Here is a 20,406-nt window from a genome sequence, read left to right on the forward strand (position 1 = left end):
TTACATCAGGGAACTACTGTGCTTGTGGCTCACTACGCTTCTCCAGGATGTTCGAGCTGAAACTCCTGTGCTCCTGTATGTTTTACTGTTTTTTTTGTCAAAGTTGTCAGTTATAACGTTTAAATGCTTAATTTTTTTATTTATGTCTGAACCTTTTAATCCATTGAATATTTGGTATAATCATGCTTCTATATTGATAGCGTGATTATAACAGGGTTCATTAGAGGCGTCAAATTTCCTGAGAGTGAAAAGCCCACATCAATATGAAGAAAAGGAAATGTGAATCACTGATAGTTATTGAGTTCAGTAAATGAAGACAGTTCTATTTTCAGATACTAAAATATATTATCTCCGCCCCGAAATACTTGTCTTAGATTTGTCTCCTTATCTAGACGGGGAACTTTGTGCATTTTAAAGTTAGTTATACACGAAATGCAGTTGTGGAAGTTCTATAAGATAGCAGTTTAAGTTATCGTGTACAAGTACACAATGTGCTCAGATTATCTAGTGATGTTGGCACTTTGTTAGAACTAGCATCACATTTCCCTGATAGCATATATTGTCTTTTGCTCCGATTTACAACCAAAACATTCACAAATAAGCTCGAATCCTTATCAGAAACATCACTGCAGAAATATTTTTATTTTCAGATTAGCTCCTGGTCCTTGAATCTGGCTACCTTGGCATTGTCTCTGTCGTGCTTGAACACAAGGTACAAAGGGCTGTAGAACAGGACACAAATACCAAAAGGAAGGATCATCATGGTTAGTAGCCCTCTCGACAGCGCATACGCCCCTTGTGCTGATCCGTTTGCGATGTTTACAGTCTTGGCGTCGTAGCCATATATCTTCTCAGTGACCAAGCCAACAGCAGGAGCGGCCAGTGAGGCGAATGAACCCTCAAAAGCCCGGTCGAAGGCGTAGATCATGGTGCGGTGCTTGGGAGGGACTACCTCCGCGAACATGGGGTTGTTTGCGGAAGTAGCACACCAGCTGATGGTGATACCCATGAAGAAGAGTGTGACGGCGTAGGCAAACCAGTAGTCAGTTGACTGAGGAATGACTGTAAGAAGGATCCATGAGAAAGGAATGCCCATGAAGGCGCTAAACTGAGCGCACATGATGCGTGCAGAATCGGGATAGTGCCGTGACAGGCGGTCTGCTAGTACACCACCAAGGAGAGCTCCACTGGCGCACCCAATGGCGAATAGGCTGTTCAATGCTGCAGAACTCCTATTGTCAAAACCTAAGAGGAGTTCAAACATGGAGCGTCAATATTCAACTTTCTTTTAGAGAATTTAATTTAGGAGCTTATCAGCTTGTTTGCCTTACCAATGAGTTCAAACCACATGGTGAAGAAAACTATGGCGGTCCAGGGCAATGAGCCAATTATCCCCTGCAACACAATGATCTGAAATGTCTTCACTTTCATGACACTCTTCATTGCTACCCAAGAATCCATCCAGATAGAGGTCGGAGGAAGAACATCTTTGCTGGACAGATGTGACCTGGGAAAAGAGGAGGATACAAATATTTATGTTTATTCATCTCTTCGCTAGCTTTGGCTCAATTACTACACACTTTAGTTAGAACACGAAGAAATCTACTCCCTCTGTCCCATAATATTGTGGGACAGAGGGAGTATCCTGTAAATCAAAGCATCCCTAATGCAGTCACATTGCAAGTTAACAAGCTTCACTGACCAAGGAAATCTTTTGGTTTTTTATCTGCAGTTACAAACTGGAAGGGACAAAGTAATGAAACAAGAGATATGCATCTTTAGAATCAACCTCATCACATATTATTCACTGCAGAACAAATTTATATTCCTGCAAGTAAATAGAAAATCATGATAGCATCTTATCTGGCAGAATCATAGCATCTATATGATCACCAAATCACTGTACACAACACACAAAGGTCTCTCTCTGTAAGGGTGTTCTTTAGACTCGTTTTAGCAGGACTCGGGTACTAGTTCTGATTAATGAAGCCTCGCAGCATGACAAGATAAAATAAATTAAACAAACACACAATTTAAAAATTAATAAGGGGAAATACCTCTCGTAGTCGTCGTCATCAAGAAGATGATTTCCAGGGATTCTTCTTGGATCAGTACAATACAAGTAGACAAGAATTCCAATTATGAAGCTGACAAGCGCAACCATAATAAAAGCAAGACGCCACCCGGGCAATCCCCAGTAGTCCTTCCCAGCCATGAGTGTTGCCACAATACTACCACCTATACCTCCTACTGCACCGATGAGGCTTAACAAACCAAACCCAGCTCCGCGTGTACCATCTTTGTAGCTATCCGCTATGAACGACTGAAGTGCTGGTATTACAATGGCAAGTCCAAGGCCATTTATAGCTCTCCAGAATGCAACCTGCTGAAAATGCTGGCTAACACCAACAGCCCCTGTTGATAAGGCCCAGAAGACAGTTCCTATTGCAAGCACTGCTGGGCGATCATAGTGAAGAGCAAGGATGCCGGCCAAGGGCGATGCTATCGACTTAAGAAAGTTCATTACAAAATTAAGGTATCCCAGGTCAGTGGGACCAGCATTGAAGGCTGCACCGACTTCCTTGTAAACTGCTGGAAGAAGATTCTCATCAGCACGCTCCATAATAGAAGCCAGATTGATGAGGATGAGAGATACGGAGAAACCAAATATCTTCTTCACTCTGCCAATAAGGAAACTGTGTAAATTGTTTATGCTGTAGAATGCAACTATGCAAGGAAAGTTCCCCACCACGGTCCAGCAAATTACGCGAAATATTCTATTACACTCATGCCGGTATTTGACGAAAGTATGCACTATTACACCTCTGTTGTTGAACACGATTGTAATTTTTTTAAATCCTCTTTTGGTAATCTTCCTTTCATTTCAACTAATATACTACTATTATCCTTTCCCATTGTGTAGTGCCTGGTTACAGCTCCAGATTTTGGGATCATGGAATGTGAGGAATAAAAGAAGTCTTCCGAGATAACTGCACAACTCAAATTTCCTTCGGTGTTTAATATTTGTGTGCCTCAAATTTCTCACAGATTTCATTTAGATCAACTGTACTGCATACCAAACCTCATGCCGTTTCGCATTTGAACTGAAGATAGAGGAGGAGTCGACGACAAGCTTCTATTCCTTCACAGAAAGGCAAAACATAGGCATAACATGACGGTTTGAGATCTCCAACACATATGGACCAGTCTGTCATGAAAACTGGTGGTTTGATCTGGCTCTAGATGAGTTTGAAAATAAATTGGTAGAGAAAACTAGTCCACATCATTAGTATGTTGTTCAATGTTCATTGTTCAATTCATTTTACATGATATAGCTCAAAATATTTAACAAATGATCAAGCAATCTGTTCTAACTCTTTCACCAAAATTAGCTGAAGTAGTTGTAACTAATGATGATTAACTAGGTCATACTAGGTGGGTCTTCAGTCCGTTAATTGGGTAATATTAGCGGTGAGTTGACTAATTAGCACAGTAATAAATTTAGAACCGATTATAAGTTTGCGTGGCATTTATTATCACTATTGTGAAAAATGAAGAAGAAGCCTCTAGTCGGCGCCTTGCCAAATCAAATCGTGATTTTCTAGCAAATGACTGATGTGCTGGCTAATCAACATGTTAGTTCAACAGTTTAATTTGTCATTCAATGATAATGGGGTTAATGGGAAAGAATCTCCCATGTGAGCTAAAATGCTAATCCCTTGACACTAACCAATTATGCAACCTGAAATGAACATGATGGTTGCAGACCTACATACAAGAAAAGATCGAACTATTATCACAACTTTCTTGAGGAATGCAACACCTTCATATGGATAGAGCCATGAGATTCTTGCAACTGACAAATCTTGGACAGGGGGGAAATGGAGCAGTGGAAATCAGAAGACTACTGTTCGCATCTTCTCCATTGATGAGAACAATGAGGGTATCCACGCAACACCCATTATAAGCCAAGGTGACGACGTCTTCCCTTCCGGTGACTTCTCCTTTGGCCCGCTAGTTCTGTGTGAGCAAGCTGGTAGTGTGGTGGACGACGAGTATGGCGGCAGACATTGCGGGTGCATTCTCTCCAAGTGGAAACCCATGATCTGCCTTTGGGGCTTGATCAGGCAGCGTCGACGTACGTGCATCGTTACCTTGTTGAAGGTGTTTGTTCAAAGATCTGCTTCGGGGCAATAGCCCTTGGTCTCACATCTGGTTGGATGAGCCAACATCAGCGTACGAGCGGCGGTTCCTTCTTGAAAGCGTTTTCTTGGAATGTTGCGCACAGCTTTGGTGGTAGGTTTTGGGGATGCTGCGGGAGGCAGGTCTTTGTGGATGGCCTCGAGTTCTTTCCTTTTACAATTTTATTAAGTTGATTTGTTTGGCATCATCATTAATTAATTAATTAATAATATACAGTTGTGTGAATCAATCGATGCAGAGGCCAATGGTTTATCATACTTTTCAGGGAAAAAACATGATGGCCTGCTGATGCTCTGGGCATATCATTAACTCAAGGTCAAGCTAAAGTGCGGAGCACATCATTAACACATTGTTTCTATCCAAAACTGCGCTAGTGGTAGAAGGGAAAAGATAGTGTGCTGCGGGAAATGTCAACGCCAAGTGCACTAGTGCTCCATGTTGATACCACCAGGTTCCACGACGCTAAGGGTGAGGACCCGACCTCGGAGATCCCCTTGTGCTGTGCTCAAGAAAAAAAGTGAAGGGGAACGGAGGCTGACTTGTGCACTGTTCTTGTCCGATTGTCTCCAAATTACAGTGATGATTTTGCAGCTACTTTTTGGCCAAAGATCGACATTGCAATACCCACATTACCAATCCATGAATCTGAAATCGAAGCAACACGCCCACCTTTCAGTGGACCTGTCATTCTTATTCTTATTCTTTATTTATTCATAAGCCATACGAGTAGATTGTTGTCTTACTGAATAAATAAAGTGCCAAAAAGGACCCCAAGATTCCTCGTTCTAAGTACTAGCTCGTATATTCAAGGTGGCAAATAAATAAACAGTATAAAAGCTTTCTAAACCTGGTCCAGCCATCACCAGGAATTCCATGGCCGCGGCTCTAGTGAGAACTTCCAGCGAATTCACATGTAAATTTGCTTGCAGCGATTCCGTCACAAGAACCGGCGAAGAAAAGCCCGGAGGAAGAAGAAGAGCTGAGGAAATGGATAGGTCACCTCGTGCTGGAGGATGGGGTGAGAGGGGAGCTGGGGGAAGAGCGAGCTCTGTGCCTCATCATGGCCGTCGATTCGAGCGCCGCCGCCGGATCTCTGCCGCGGCGAGCAGCGCGGTCGCAGCGCCCTTCTCTTCTCTTGCGGCGTTCCTTCTTTCCCACTGCGCGCCCCGCTGCTTCCCGGTGGCCGGTGCTGGAAACTTGAACTGAATCGAGTGAGGCAGAAGCAGGATGGGTAAGCGGGGGTGAGGATGGATGGATGAGTGACGCAACGCCGCACGCACACGGGAGGAGCGAGAGACCACAAGCGGCAAGGTGGTGAACAGATTTTGTCGTCCTTCCTTGCGCTACTTTGTTTTTACGGTTACTACTTGAATGCGCTGCTTAATGCTCTCTTCCGTCCCGAACTAAATGTCACGGATTTAGTATAAATTAGTATAAAATTGTACTAAATCAACCGTATTTATTTTGAAAAGAAGGAAGTACTATGAACCAATAAAACTTATACAAAGACATTGACAAAAAGATATCATTGTAATTCGCGAGCATGTACTTATGAATATATCAAAACAAATATCGCATAAACTTACAACCACGGACAATTTATCTCATGCCAGTCAAGCCGCACACACAAACATAATGCACACATAAATTCACTTAAAAATTGCACGTGTGTCAAAAAAATCATCATATAGTATTTTATAAAATTATGATTCCTCTTCAACTTGAAATATGCTTTAACATCATATATGAAAGCAAAAAAGGAAAGCTAATTATCACTTATTAAGCTATACATTGCTTAGCGGCATGCTTGACTATTACACATATGATTTCACTAAACAAATTGCAAATACAAGCATGCTACAAAATAATAATAACAATGCACTTCTCTTTTCGGGGCACATCAAGCCACTTCTTTCCCTTTTCTACAACTTGGAGGATGTGATGACACCACTGTCACATTCATATTCTGCCCACAAACCAGTCTCTCCCACTATCGCCCCTTGCCTTCTCTCATTGCCTCCCTTTTTATCCTCATGTTGACCCTGCTATCACCCTTCTTACCTCCTGTCACCACCTCCCTTGTCCTCATGTTGATCTCTCTCCGACAACATCTCCGCCCACCATTGCCCCTATCGCCATCTAGCCACCAGCGCCTCCTCGTATGGAAGATGTACATGAAGAGAACACCGGGTGGATATATCTTAAACAGTAATGGCAGGTGTGCATGGACCAGGAGGTGGCGGAAGCGCAATGGAGCCAATGCTGGCTTGCATCATTGGCTCAAGCGTGAACACATGTTATCAATATTTTGACAGTATCAAGAAAACTCTTGAGTACAAATCCGATTCTACAAAATATGCTCTGGCAGGATATATGCATGTAGGGTTGAAGATGCATGCAATCTGGAAGCAAATGATTTAGGTCGAACACCTAACAATCTACTCCATACAACGACGACCAAGAATATCTGACACTCCCACTGGTAGCATTATTCTGATCCTGCTAAATTCATGTTAATGTTTTGTTCTTACTTGGCATAGAATAATCATGGCATTAAGTTGAATATGTTAATTGGACTATTTAGTGTTAGCACCATCTATGCAACACAATGTATGATAAGTAAAATTTTGAAAGCCAACACATGAATTCAAAGACACAACTCTGAAATGACCGAAACAGAGTTCATTCCATATTGTGACTACAGTTACATGTTGAGCTTTGAGTGTAAACATATTTTACGAGTTGAGACAAATCCAAGACAAGAGACGCCAAAATCTTAAATTAGTGAATAAATCGTCTAATGCACAACATGAATTTGTAGTCAAGTGACTACGTACTCCTATATGTTATCAAGATTTTAGACAATGTTCTTCGTGAACATAAAATGAGACTTTGTAAAAGAAAAATAACCCTGTAAATTCAAGAATGTTAGACTATGCTCTTTCTATACCACTATACTTAATAGGGGACTCGGTAGAACAATCAATAACCCTGTAAAATCAAGAATCTACGCGGTTGAAGATATTAGATAAATAGCCCCCAATGGGCAACTTCCAAACACAACCATTGCTAAATTAATCTTTGCAAGAAAGGAACCGCATATACGAACTAAATCCTTTATCCAATTGTATCTCTTGTGTGATTTATAGATGACCTTGAGAACAACAAATGATATGTTATGCATGAAAGGAAGTGATAGATGGTAAACTCATTACAATGTATAATAAATTCTCAGTACCAAGCAGCGGCTAGCTAGATAACAATGTCAATGGCAGTTTCTCTTGTCCAAATAGCTCACAAAGCTATTAGGATTTTTAATTATAACTAATGAACCATAGTAAATGACCATTTGGGCTATCTAAAATCATGGAAGATTTTTAAAAGTGTAATTTCCAATGATATAGCTACTAATGTGAAAGTATCAAGCATGGTTTGAGAAAAAAATCCACATGACCATTTCTACAAATTGCAACATTTTTAGAATTGAATGCAAGACCTTTTAGTTAGGAAGCAACCACAACATAAACCAAGTGATATACTTGTGTCATAGATAGATCTATAATACCTAAAAGTTAACAAGCTAGACTAGTAGACTATAGTCTATAGCGAAAACCAAAAAGAATAAATACATCCCCCATTTTAGCCCAAGATGCGGGGAAGAAATGGGGGTGTCCATTGTGTCTGTCTGTCCGTGCCATGCAGGATAGAGATTGCGCCTACCTACATCGGGGCCACTCGTAAGTGACCTTTCACATGCCCCTCCTACCTCTCGCCGCCCGAGCGTAATCTAACGCCCCACGCTTTCCTACATAGTAGGATCTCATTGACACCTCCGTCCTGAGCTCTATGTGTTCCTCACCACATCGGCAAACTCGCTATTTGCTCCTAATCTCAACTCCACTAACTCGAGCTCACCATCCACCCCACCACCCGCATTGCACACTAAGTAGAGACAATTGACCGAACTGACTTGAGAGGTAAACATCTCCTGACAAGGCGCAATTTATCATATTTGGGATAACTCCCGGCTATAAATAGCAATGACAAGGCGCAATTTATTCAGCCCTCGGGATAACTCCCGGCTATAAATAGCAATGACACTCCAACCATTTGCAGTTAGTTGGTCCGAGTAAATTCACAAGTGTTTTATCACCAATCCATCCTACCGAATAGATTGTGAGAACCCTAAGTGCGGAGAACACCCAGAGCCTAAAAACTGCTAAGTACCAAGTATCATTGAAGAACTTCATCTAAGCCAAACTTAACATGCTACTCTTGAGGACTACACATCCTCTAGATGGCTAGTCTCTGTTCAAGAGCATGCAAGAGTAGTCACGGACTGCTGAAGAACAAGTCTGTGAAGGTTCGAAGATCATGTTGAACATCTACCACGAGTAATTGGGCATGTTAGAAGTGAGCTTAGCTCAAGGAGAATAGGGTGAGGAATCTTGTGTCTTGTGAGTTTAGGCTCAATCCCTCCAACCAGACATAGAGTTATGCGAGCAACTCAAACTGGGTAAACAAATTGCATTGTCTTTGTCGAGCTTGTCGGTTCTATCTCTTAGAACTACTTTACTTATTTTATGATGTGTGTGTTTTATAGATCTTCCCATGTCTACCTTCTCTGTGATTGATTCAGAGCCTTTCTTGTGAACTAATAAATTCTGATGAATGTTGTTATGTTTAGTTTTATTCTAATTCAACAAGTCTCAATCTCCAAATGAGTATGAATATAGTTATACCCCATGATCTTACAACTTGGAATTTCTCTTACAACGGTGATGCCGAGATGAAATGAATATGAAGGCAGAAGAACAAAACAAGAAAGATCTCTGGTGGTTCTTCTTCTCTTGATCTCTTCTCTCCCTGTTTTGAATGGAGTGGCGGCGGCTATGTAACGCCCACGATGCGGCTATATCTCCCACGTGTCGAGGCACGACTTAGAGGCATAACCGCATGGTGGTTTTGTCGCAAAAGGGGTAATTTTCACACAATCCCGTGTATTGAATAAGAAAGGGATAAAGAGTTGGCTTACAATCGCCACTTCACATAAATAAAAAGTTAACATACATCATCCATAGTACAATTAAGGTCCGACTACGGAACCAAAATAAAGGAAGACAACCCCAAATGCTAGATCCCCGATCGTCCCAACTGGGCTCCACTACTGATCATCAGGAAACAAAACATAGCAACGACCAAGGTCCTCGTCGAACTCCCACTTGAGTTCGGTAGCATCACCTGCACTGGTATCATCGGCACCTGCAACTATTTGGAAGTATCCGTGAGTCACAAGGACTCAGCAATCTCACACCCGCGAGATCAAGACTATTTAAGCTTATGGGTAGGATGTGGTAATGAGGTGGAGTTGCAGCAAGCGCTAAGCAAAAATATGATGGCTAACATATGCAAATAATAGTAAGATGAGAAGCTACACAACGGTCGTGAAGCTAGAAGTGATCCTGAAACTACTCACGTTCAAACATAACACAAACCGTGTTCACTTCCCGAACTCCGCCGAAAAGAGACCATCACGGCTACACACACGGTTGATGCATTTTAATTAAGTCAAGTGTCAAGTTCTCTACAATCGGATATTAACAAATTCCCATCTGCCACATAACCGCAGGCACGGCTCTCGAAAGTTTAAACCCTGCAGGGGTGTCCCAAATTAACCCATCACAAGCTCATGATCCCGTGGAGACAATCCTCCATCGCGGGACACCCGATCAGACTCGGAATCCCAGTGCACAAGACATTTCAACAATGGTAAAATTAAACCAGCAAGACCATCCGACTGTGCCAACAAATCCCGATAGGAGCTGCACACATCTCGTTCTCAGGGCACACCGGATGGGACAATCTACGAGTAAACCCAGCCCTCAAGTTTCCCCGAGGTGGCCCCGCAGGTTGCCCGTTTTGGACCAACACTCAGAGGAGCACAGTCTTGGGGGGTTAAAATAAAGATGACCCTCGGGGTCGCGACCCCAAGGGAAAGTTATAGGTTGTTAGGCAAATGTAAAACCAAGGTTGGGCCTTGTTGGAGGAGTTTTATTCAAAGTGAACTGTCAAGAGGGTCCCATACCCCTCATCGTGTTAGGGATGCAAAATCAAGGAACATAACACCAGTATGACAGAAACTAGGGCGGCAAGAGTGGAATAAAACGCCAGGCATAAGGCCCAGCCTTCCACCCTTTACCAAGTGTATAGATGCATTAATTAAATAAGAGGTAAAATGATATTCCAACATATCCATGTTCCAACATGGAACAATCTTCAACCTCACCCGCAACTAACAATGCTATAAGAGGGGTTGAGCAAAAGCGGTAACATAGCCAAACAACAGTTTGCTAGGAATGTGGGTTAGAGGCTTGACATGGCAATATGGGAGGCATGATAAACAAGTGGTAGGTAGCGTGACATATCAATAAAGCGAACAACTAGCAAGCAAAGATAGAAGTGATATCGAGGGTATGGTCATCTTGCCTGAAATCCCGCTAGGAAGAAGAACGAGTCCATGAAGAAGACAAACGGGTTGCATATTGACGAAACACCACATGACTTATTTAGTTCTTCTCTCGGTTATGTACTCAATAATATTAAGTGTTATTAAACATGGCAATAGGTGAAGCATAATAAAACTACCTAACCAGGCAAGTTTAAATGAGGCCGGAAACAACAAACAACAATTCCGGAAAATCCTCATATGCAATTTATGGATTTGGTACTGTTCCGCCCTAAACCATATTTTAGAGTTGTTAAACATGCAAGATGAGTGCACCATGTTAAACTAGGCATTTTCTGCCCCATTTACATATAAAGTTTATTAAATTTGGAGCTACAGTTATGTAGTTATGAAATAAACCATTTTAACATGTCATATGAGCAAATTTAAACAAACAACATTTCAAACATTTTTAACATGCATGAAAGTAGCATATTATGAAACTAGATGAAATTTTAAGCAAGTTACATGTTTACATCATTTTAATTCGATGCACTATTTGTGAGTTATTAAATGCATGAAGTTTAGGGGCTATTGTGCAAATCTAGTTTTCCTGTGGATAATTGAGAAATCCACCAGGCGGGAAAAAACACCACGCGGGCCAAAAGGCTATGGATCTGGGCGGGACGCAACTCACCTCGTGGGACTTAGCCCAGGTCGGTGATGAGGTGAGGCCGGCAGCGGGTTGCGCTGGGGGAAGCTAGGCCGGGTCGGCCTGGCGCAAGATGTGGCCCGACCGTGGTCAACGCGAGGCGAGGCGAACGAGCTGCCGCTCGTTACTTAAGGACATAGGCAGCAACAGGTTCAGGCGACGGATGGTGGGAACGCTGCCGACAACGTGGGACTTGGCGCGACGCTGGAGACGAGGCATGCTGTGGACGCGGAGGATCCGGGCAGTCCGAGGGTCGGGGAGGCGGTTCCCGGCAACAAGGAACTCCAGCGGTGGCGCTGCTCAATCAAATGAAGCAAACAGCAGCGGGATCGAGGGGGCGAAGTAGAGGAAGGGGTCGAGCTCGTTCTAGCCGGAGCCGAAGTGATTGGCGGCGATGATGAACTCCTTCGAAGCTTCACTCCAGCGCGTGGCACGTGCATGGCCAGTGTCGATGGCAGCGGTGGTGGCTTGAAGCCTGCATCCATGGCGGGGGTCCTGTGACAGCCGAACAGAGAGAGCTTGAGGGACCAGAAAAGGGGATGAAGGGAGGAAGGAGGAGGGGCGCGACAGAGGGGCCTGCTGAAGGTGGTCGCCGGCGGTGTGGTTCGCTGGGGCGGCGGGTCGCGAGGAGGAGGAGCGCTCGAGCGCTATTGCTCCTCTCCTCGTGGAGCTCCTAGACGAGGGGGGCTGTGGGAGCACGGGCGCGGGGCCGTGCTGGTGGGTGCTGGCAGTGGAGAGGCTCGACGGAGCAGGCCAGGGCGCGGGGTCCGGGTGGCGCGGTCGCTGGCGACGGTGGACCGAGTGGAGTGCTGGTGGAGGCGGTGTGGTGATCTTGGAGGAGCTCGATGTGGGAGGTGCTTAGTGGCCAGGGACGATGATTGGCCGGGTCTGCAAATCGAGGAGGTGGGGATTGACTGGATGGATCGGGAGGAGATCCCGATGAGGAAGAGACAGGAGGAGTGTGGCAGTGGCGGGTGAGGGGACAAATCTCCTAGAAATTAGGGTTGGGGACAATTTGGTTAGGGGGTCATCTGCTATAAATATAGCCTATGGACTAGAGGGGGTTTGGAGCAAATTTTATCATCGGATCGCGATCGGACAGTGAAGAATAAAAGGTTAGTGAGTCCAATGGAGAAACGAAGGTATTTTTGGAGATGATTCAAACATGTCGGTCATGACTGTCCGGGTCGGGTTGGGGGGAGTTTCCGACGCGCACGCAAGGGGGCCATGGGATGACGAGAGATGTTAGGTGGTTAGCCAAGAGGGAATCCAAAAACACGGTTGGTCTTGGAACAGTCAATGAAGGCAAGGGGGGGACGCGGCAACTAGGAACGGGTGCAAGTTTTGAAAACCATGACAACAACAGAGTGCCGATGCAATGCGAATGATGCGATGATGAAATGCAACAAACAAATAAAACACAAGGCTGACACACAACACATGGAAGGCATCTGGAGCGTCGGTCTCGGGGTGTCACAACACTCCTCGACTTACAAGAGATCTCATCCTGAGATCTAAGGATGACACCGGAGAGAAGCAGAAGAGGAAGAGGTAAAAACAAAGTTGCTTCTTGACAAAAGAGTGAAACCAAAGAACCTTAGAGGTTGAACAACTTGAAAGAAAGAATACAACGAAGATGAACAAAGTTGAAAACACTCCGTTAGAAAAGAGGAACAAGGAACATTACGGGAACCTTGTAGGTTGAAAGACATAAGAAAAGGGTTACAATGGACAAGAAGTACATGCAAGCATTCTGGTTGAAAATGAAAGGCATAGAATATGAATTTGGCAAAAAGAAGGCACTTGGATGAGACTCCGATTAGAAGAGGAATGATAGACACAACACTCCGATTAAAACAAGATAGAGAAGGAATAAGAATGATATAGTTTGGACAGCACTCCGACTGTAAATGGAAGGAATTGAACATGAACTTGACAAGATGAGAAGATACTTGATGAAATCAACAACACACTACCTCCGGAACTATTGAAAGAATGGTACAAGGGGTAAGAAAGGTTTCATATAGCACTCTGGTTGAATGGATAAGCACGAAAAGAACATGGTCCTCACAATCCGAGATGATGAGTGAAGAGAGCAACATCACAATGCCCCCGGAAGAAAGAATAGAAGATATATCATTGGAATAACAAAATGGAGAAGAAAATGACAACTTCTGCCACAAATGAGCTTGGAAAACACCCTTCAAAGAAGGTTAAAATGGAGTTGTTGGAAAACCAAAAACGAAACGAAAAAGCTTGTAGTGGGCTTATGGAAAACATCTCAAAACCGAGGTGAAATTCTGCCACCGAAAGCAATGATTGATCGGGAACAAAGAAGAGATGAAAAACTTCTTCACCAAGATAGGAAGGAGAAGATTGGATCATTGATAAGCACCATAATAGCAACATTCCCAATGGAAGGCTTTAGGTGAAATCTATACCAAGATACTCCAATGAAGTAATTAATAGATTTAATTATCTCATTCCTGACAACTTGAGAATCATGAAACATGAAGGAAATTGTCAAGAGTGACATAAAACCACCTCAAAAGATAATGTAGAAAGAATTGCACTTCGGGTGCAAGTTGAAGAATGCTTAAACTCCTCAAGACAAAACATGTGTTGAGCACCATGTTAAATTTTGAGTATAGCTTGGCGGATCATAACTCTGAGAGAAATCTTGAAGAACAATTGAAGAATGGAATGAATCCTTGACGAACCACCATGTAGAACCGCCATGAAGAACTCCGGTAATAAAAGGATGATAAAAAGAGAGAGAAGTTGAAAACACAAGGTGAAGCCTTGCGATGATTTAGATGGAGCTTCGCGATGATATAACCGAGAAAACTTGGAACTCCGTAAATAAACATGAACAACTTAGCACCAACAAATTGATATCATGAATGAACTCCGGAAGAAAAGAATTGAATCACCTCAAAGAAAACAAGAATAAGATGTACTGTATGTTTATCCTTCATCAACTTAACTTGATGACAAGCAATGGATTTGGCATGCTACTGATTCTTCTTGAAAAGATTGAAAAGATATAGCCAAACCTGAGAAAAGTCTTCAACGATCCACCGGTAGGATTGGAAAGAACGAATGAATTAATGTGAGAACATAGGAAGAGTAATCTTGAACAAACCGCCGTAAGAATTGAAAAAGAATGAAGCAAAGGCAGAATTCATCGGGAAGAATTGGAAAACGAATGAAGATACTTGAAGGAATTTAGATACATGAGAATGAATAGATCATGAACTGACTAGAGAATACTTGAGTGATGCACCGGTAAGATTTGGAGAACGAGAGCTGAAAGCTGGAATGAATAATTCTAAGATGATGGCTCCGAAGAATCAAACTGAAAAGACTCCTGAATTGCTTCGGATGGGTGAAAAGAATTGTCACAATCAAAAAACAATTATGAGAGGATGGCATCAAGCTTGAACTTCATATCTTTGGAAGAACGGGTAAGGATTTAAGAGGAACTCTTCTTCGGTCTTCAAAATCCAAGAATGACGACGAGAAACACCATCAAGAATTGTTGAGGCACTCTGGAATGAATACTAGAAAGGTTGAACCAACGACAGAAAGAATTTGAAAGATCTTAGAGAAAGACATATGACTGATGACAATTCAACAATTCATTCTTACGTCACACTTTGAAAATAATTCGAGAATAGCTCCAGGAAAATTAGAAGAGTCAGGTAAGATCCTGGAAAAAGACCTATGGATTAGGGCCCACTCAAAGATACACCGTTGAATGATTGCTTGAAAAGAGAGATTGCACCGGTTGAATTAAATGGCTTGAATGAGATAACAACCTTGAGATAGCTTGAACGGATTAGGAATGAAAACACGAATCTCTTGAGATGTCTTCAGTACTCCAGAACAAATGAATGGCGAGAAGTGGATGATTAAGAGGTGCACCGGCATGATAAAACATTTGAAACGAGGAAAGGATATGATCGAATTGAATTCATCGGAGAAGAAAAGAGAACGAAGAATAATAAACTTGAAGCTCCGTTAGTATCTTACTGAGAACCATCGGATAAGAACATTGACGGAAAAGAATGGAGAGACTTCACATCCATAAGATGGATACTTGATAAGAAATCTGAGTCCTTGAATAAAAAAGGTGGGAGGGCGGGAAAAACAAAGACAACTTGGGACGGATTGAAACAAACACCGTTGAGGAAAACTTAGAATTGATCTCGCGAATGTTGAAATGATCGGATCCACTTGAAGAGAAGCACGCCGGTTGGAAAAGAATTAACATGACAACCTCGATTATCAAGAAGGATTAGTATTCACATAGAAATATGAGAACACTGCTCAGGGAAGGAATGGAATCAACACTTGACATTGATGCAACTCGAATAACACAAACCAAAACAAAAACAAAGGATTTGGCTTGCAGAATAAGCCAGAACAAACATATGATAGACCCCAAATCATATCATGTGTCTGTTGGAAAGATATTCTAGGAGCTACTTGAATTCCCACCTATAAACTCCCAAAACTTTTTGGTTATGCAATCTGGTGTTAGGGATACAGGGAGGCACAACATATATCACACAACTAACAAGCCCTACGCTCCAACTGTATCCATCCGTCAACACATAACCAAGAAAACTCCGGAAATCGTGTACCTCAACCTTCGAAAAGCATCCGTTATACAAGCTATGGCAATACTCCCGAACTCCTGCCCCAGTACTGGGTGGCGTCGAGGTTATCTCACCAACAATTGCATAAAAGAGATTTTCGATGTCGGCGAAACTCAGGTATTCCAGAACTGCAACGATAAAATTGTGACGACAACACCTCAGAGCTCAACTCCCCGGGACACTGCCACAACCCCTAAATGTCAGGAGGCACCAAGAATAATGTTCTCGTCACAAGAATATCGAAACGATTCCAAGATACCCGCGTGATCCTAAAAAAATAGTGAAATTTGAGGAGAGGAAAGTCAAAACTTCTACGTCAGGAGGCCTCACCAGAGCGACGAAGGTACTGAGGAGTAAAAAGAATCCTACTCTCCGATGTATATAATCCTAAGACTCAAAACATTTTTGTTCTAGACTCAACAACCTCAACGATTCGATCAAGCAGGGGGGCTCCTAAGTCGGGGATGGCTCTGATTACCAACTTGTAACGCCCAAGATGCGGCTATATCTCCCACGTGTCGAGGCACGACTTAGAGGCATAACAGCATGGTGGTTTTGTCATAAGAGGGGTAATCTTCACACAATCCCATGTACTGAATAAGAAAGGGATAAAGAGTTGGCTTACAATCGCCACTTCACACAAATAACAAGTTAAACATACATCATCCAGAGTATAATCAAGGTCCGACTACGGAACCAAAATAAAGGAAGACAAACCCAAATGCTAGATCCCCGATCGTCCCAACTGGGCTCCACTACTGATCATCAGGAAACGAAACATAGCAATGACCAAGGTCCTCGTCGAACTCCCACTTGAGTTCGATAGCATCACCTGCAGTGGTATCATCGGCACCTGCAACTGTTTGGAAGTATCCGTGAGTCACGAGGACTCAGCAATCTCACACCCGCGAGATCAAGAATATTTAAGCTTATGGGTAGGATGTGATAATGAGGTGGAGTTGCAGCAAGCGCTAAGCAAAAATATGGTGGCTAACCGATGACCCACAAGTATAGGGGATCTATCGTAGTCCTTTTGATAAGTAAGAGCGCCGAACCCAACAAGGAGCAGAAGGAAATGATAAGCGGTTTCCAGCAAGGTATTCTCTACAAGTACTGAAATAAGTGGTAACAAATAGTTTTGTGATAAGATAATTTGTAATGAGCAACAAGTGACAAAAGTAAATAAGGTGCAGCAAGGTGGCCCAATCCTTTTTGTAGCAAAGGACAAGCCTGGACAAACTCTTATATGATGTAAAGCGCTCCCGAGGACACATGGGAATATCATCAAGCTAGTTTTCATCACGTTCATATGATTCAGGTTCGGTACTTTGATAATTTGGTATGTGGGTGGACCGGTGCTTGGGTGCTGCCCTTACTTGGACAAGCATCCCACTTATGATTAACCTCTATTGCAAGCATCCGCAAATACAACAAAAGTATTAAGGTAAACCTAACCATAGCATGAAACATATGGATCCAAATCAGCCCCTTACAAAGCAACACATAAACTAGGGTTTAAGCTTCTATCACTCTAGCAACCCATCATCTACTTATTACTTCCCAATGCCTTCCTCTAGGCCCAAACAATGGTGAAGTGTCATGTAGTCGACGTTCACATAACACCACTAGAGGAGAGACAACATACATCTAATCAAAATATCGAACGAATACCAAATTCACATGACTACTAATAGCAAGATTTCTCCCATGTCCTCAGGAACAAAAGTAACAACTCACAAAGCATAAACATGTTCATAATCAGAGGGGTATTAATGTGCATATAGGATCTGAACATATGATCTTCCACCAATTAAACCAACTAGCATCAACTACAAGGAGTAATTAACACTACTAGCAACCTACTAGCACCAATCCCGGACTTGAAGACAAGAATTGGATACAAGAGATGAACTAGGGTTTTGAGATGAGATGGTGCTGATGAAGATGTTGATGGAGATTGCCCTCTCCCGATGAGAGGAGCGTTGGTGATGACGATGATGTTGATTTCCCCCTTCAGGAGGGAACTTTTCCCGACAGAACAACCCCGCCAGAACCCTAGATTGGTTCCGCCAAGGTTCCGCCTCGTGGCGGTGGAGTTTCGTCCGAGAAGATGGATTATGATTTTTTTTCATCAAAAGAGTCCATATAGCAGAAGATGGTCAGCGGAGGGCCACCAGGGGGCCCACGAGGTAGGGGGCGCGCCCAGGGGGTAGGGTGCGCCCCCACCCTCGTGGGCAGGGTGTGCCCCCCCTGGTGAAGTTCTTGTGCTCAATGTTTTTTATATATTTGGAAAACACCATCCGTGAAGTTTCAGGACTTTTGGAGCTGTGCAGAATAGGTCTCTAATATTTGCTCCTTTTCTAGCCAGAATCCCAGCTGCCGGCATTCTCCCTCTTTATGTAAACCATGTAAGATAAGAGAGAATAGGCATAAGTAGTGTGACATAATGTGTAATAACAACCCATAATGCAATAAATATTGATATAAAAGCATGATGCAAAATGGACGTATCAACTCCCCCAAGCTTAGACCTCGCTTGTCCTCAAGCGAAAAGCCGAAATCGAAAAATATGTCCACATGTTTAGAGATAGAGGTGTCGATAAAAATAAAATACGGACATGAGGGCATCATGATCATTTTTAGGATAACAACTTATATAATTCTTGTCATATGATCTCTTATGCTAGAGTAATAATTCAATCACAATATCAAGTATGAATCGTAAACTTCATTGAAAACTAACAAACTATAATCTCAGTCATTGAAGCAATTGCAATTTATCATAACATAGGAAAGAGTCAATGTATAAGAGCTTTTCAGCAAGTCCATATACTCAACTATCATATAGTCTTTCACAATTGCTGACACTCACGCAATACTTATGGGTATGGAGTTTTAATCGGACACAGAGAAAGATAGGGGCTTATAGTTTTGCATCCCAACATTTTACCTCAAGGGTAATGTCAACAGTAATAGTTCATGAAAACTCACATCCAATTAGCCATATATACCAAGATCTTTCCAACATATTGTGCTTGCCAAAGGATAAAATGTAAAAAGGAAGGGTGAAAATCACCATGACTCTTATGCAATGTAGGAGATAAAAGTAAAAGATAGGCCCTTCGCAGAGGGAAGCTGTCGGTGTTCTGGGAACGGGGGTCCCCAGACTTGCCTGCCTGCGGCCTGCGGCGTGGCTCAAAGGGGGGCCCAGCACGGCCCATCTTCATCAACACAGACCCAAGACCCTCGCGAGGGGCCAAGCCTCGCAGGGCGGACGACACGGAGCTTCCTCAGGCACGGCCTCAACAGGCTGGCTCGCGAGGAGGCGGAGAGATCAAGGCGGGGTACCTCACGAGGTGCCCGTGACGCAAGCCATGACGACCAAGGGCGCCGGGCGGGCGCCAGCCCGCGCAGTGTCCTCCTTTCCCCTTTGGTGCAAAGGGGGCAAGCGCAGCCGTGGAGTACCTAGGCATCAGGCAAAGGTTGCCGTTTCGGTGCAACAAGACCAAGACTAGGAGGACCGTAAGACGGAGGTCATCGTGGAGCCCAAGACGGCGTCACCACCAGAGCTTTGTGCAGGCGAGGACCAACTTTAGTCAGGATAAGTGTACTAGATGTTCCCCTTCAAAATGGCCAATTGTTGGCGCCCTTCCCGCTCAATATTTGGGAAGAGGCCCAGGGCCATTGCCTATAAATAGGACCAACCACCCACAAGGATGGGGGTTCGGGTTCGAGGTAAAGGAAGGTTAGAGACAGAGATCGAGGATCAAGGATCGGATCGAAATCAGAGAGAGAGAAGGGTGACTGAACTCCTCCTAGCAGTTCGTCCCCCCCAGCAAAGAACAGACCCTCGCGAGGCTGTTCTTCCTTGTACTGTTCATCACCATCAGCCCAAGAGGCAATCCACCACACCACACACTGGAGTAGGGTATTACACCACAACGGTGGCCCGAACCAGTATAAACCCTGTGTCTCTTGTGTTGTTCTTTCCTTAGCTTATATGTTAGCGAGGCGGAGGGGTGCAGGTAGGTAGGAGGCGAAATCTCCACGCGCACCCTAGTGTTCGAACCACAAGGGTCTATCGGAACCCGAAATCCGACATTTGGCGCGCTAGGTAGGGGTGTGCCGGAATCCACCTTCTACCGCTTCATGCCCCGTCGCGTCATCATCACCATGTCCGGCGACCAGGCGGGCAACCCAGATCCGTGGGCGGCATGGCCCGCCCATGCAGAGCCGCTCGCCTCGGGCGACCCCGTGCCCCAGGCAGCTCGCGGTCCGCAGGGCGCTGCGGGCCACGGGCGATGCGGACAGGCTTCGACAGCTCTCACACCGCGGCAAGCGCGGTCGGCAGCAAGGGCCTCCAATCACGCCGCGACCACGAC

General features: G+C 43.8%; 1 protein-coding gene across 2 annotated transcripts; it reads right to left on the reverse strand.

Annotated features, from left to right (window-relative positions):
* Window positions 1–590: 590 nt before the first annotated feature.
* On the reverse strand, window positions 591–5,549 carry LOC123047349 (multidrug resistance protein 2). 2 transcript variants are annotated; one of them, XM_044470881.1, is made up of 4 exons: window positions 5,204–5,549; window positions 2,058–2,681; window positions 1,332–1,507; window positions 591–1,245 (listed from the first exon to the last, which is right to left on the reverse strand). In XM_044470881.1, the coding sequence occupies exons 1-4, from the start codon at window positions 5,263–5,265 to the stop codon at window positions 647–649; spliced, it is 1,461 nt and encodes a 486-aa protein (XP_044326816.1). In that variant the 5' UTR covers window positions 5,266–5,549; the 3' UTR covers window positions 591–646. The 2 variants fall into 2 exon arrangements, with proteins under 2 accessions (XP_044326816.1, XP_044326818.1); XM_044470883.1 differs by lacking the exon at window positions 5,204–5,549 and adding an exon at window positions 5,051–5,190.
* Window positions 5,550–20,406: the final 14,857 nt, after the last annotated feature.

This window comes from Triticum aestivum, chromosome 1A (genome assembly GCF_018294505.1).
Source record: "Triticum aestivum cultivar Chinese Spring chromosome 1A, IWGSC CS RefSeq v2.1, whole genome shotgun sequence".
NCBI lineage: Eukaryota > Viridiplantae > Streptophyta > Magnoliopsida > Poales > Poaceae > Triticum > Triticum aestivum.

Bases quoted from the DNA above. Each gene is read 5' to 3' on its own strand.
- LOC123047349 (XM_044470881.1), bottom strand. From the start codon at position 5,265: ATGATGAGGCACAGAGCTCGCTCTTCCCCCAGCTCCCCTCTCACCCCA. The intron at 2,682-5,203 runs GTGACCTATCCA...CCTTATTGGCAG, and splicing joins ACCCCATCCTCCAGCACGAG to AGTGAAGAAGATATTTGGTT. The intron at 1,246-1,331 runs GTAAGGCAAACA...AACTCCTCTTAG, and splicing joins CATGTGGTTTGAACTCATTG to GTTTTGACAATAGGAGTTCT.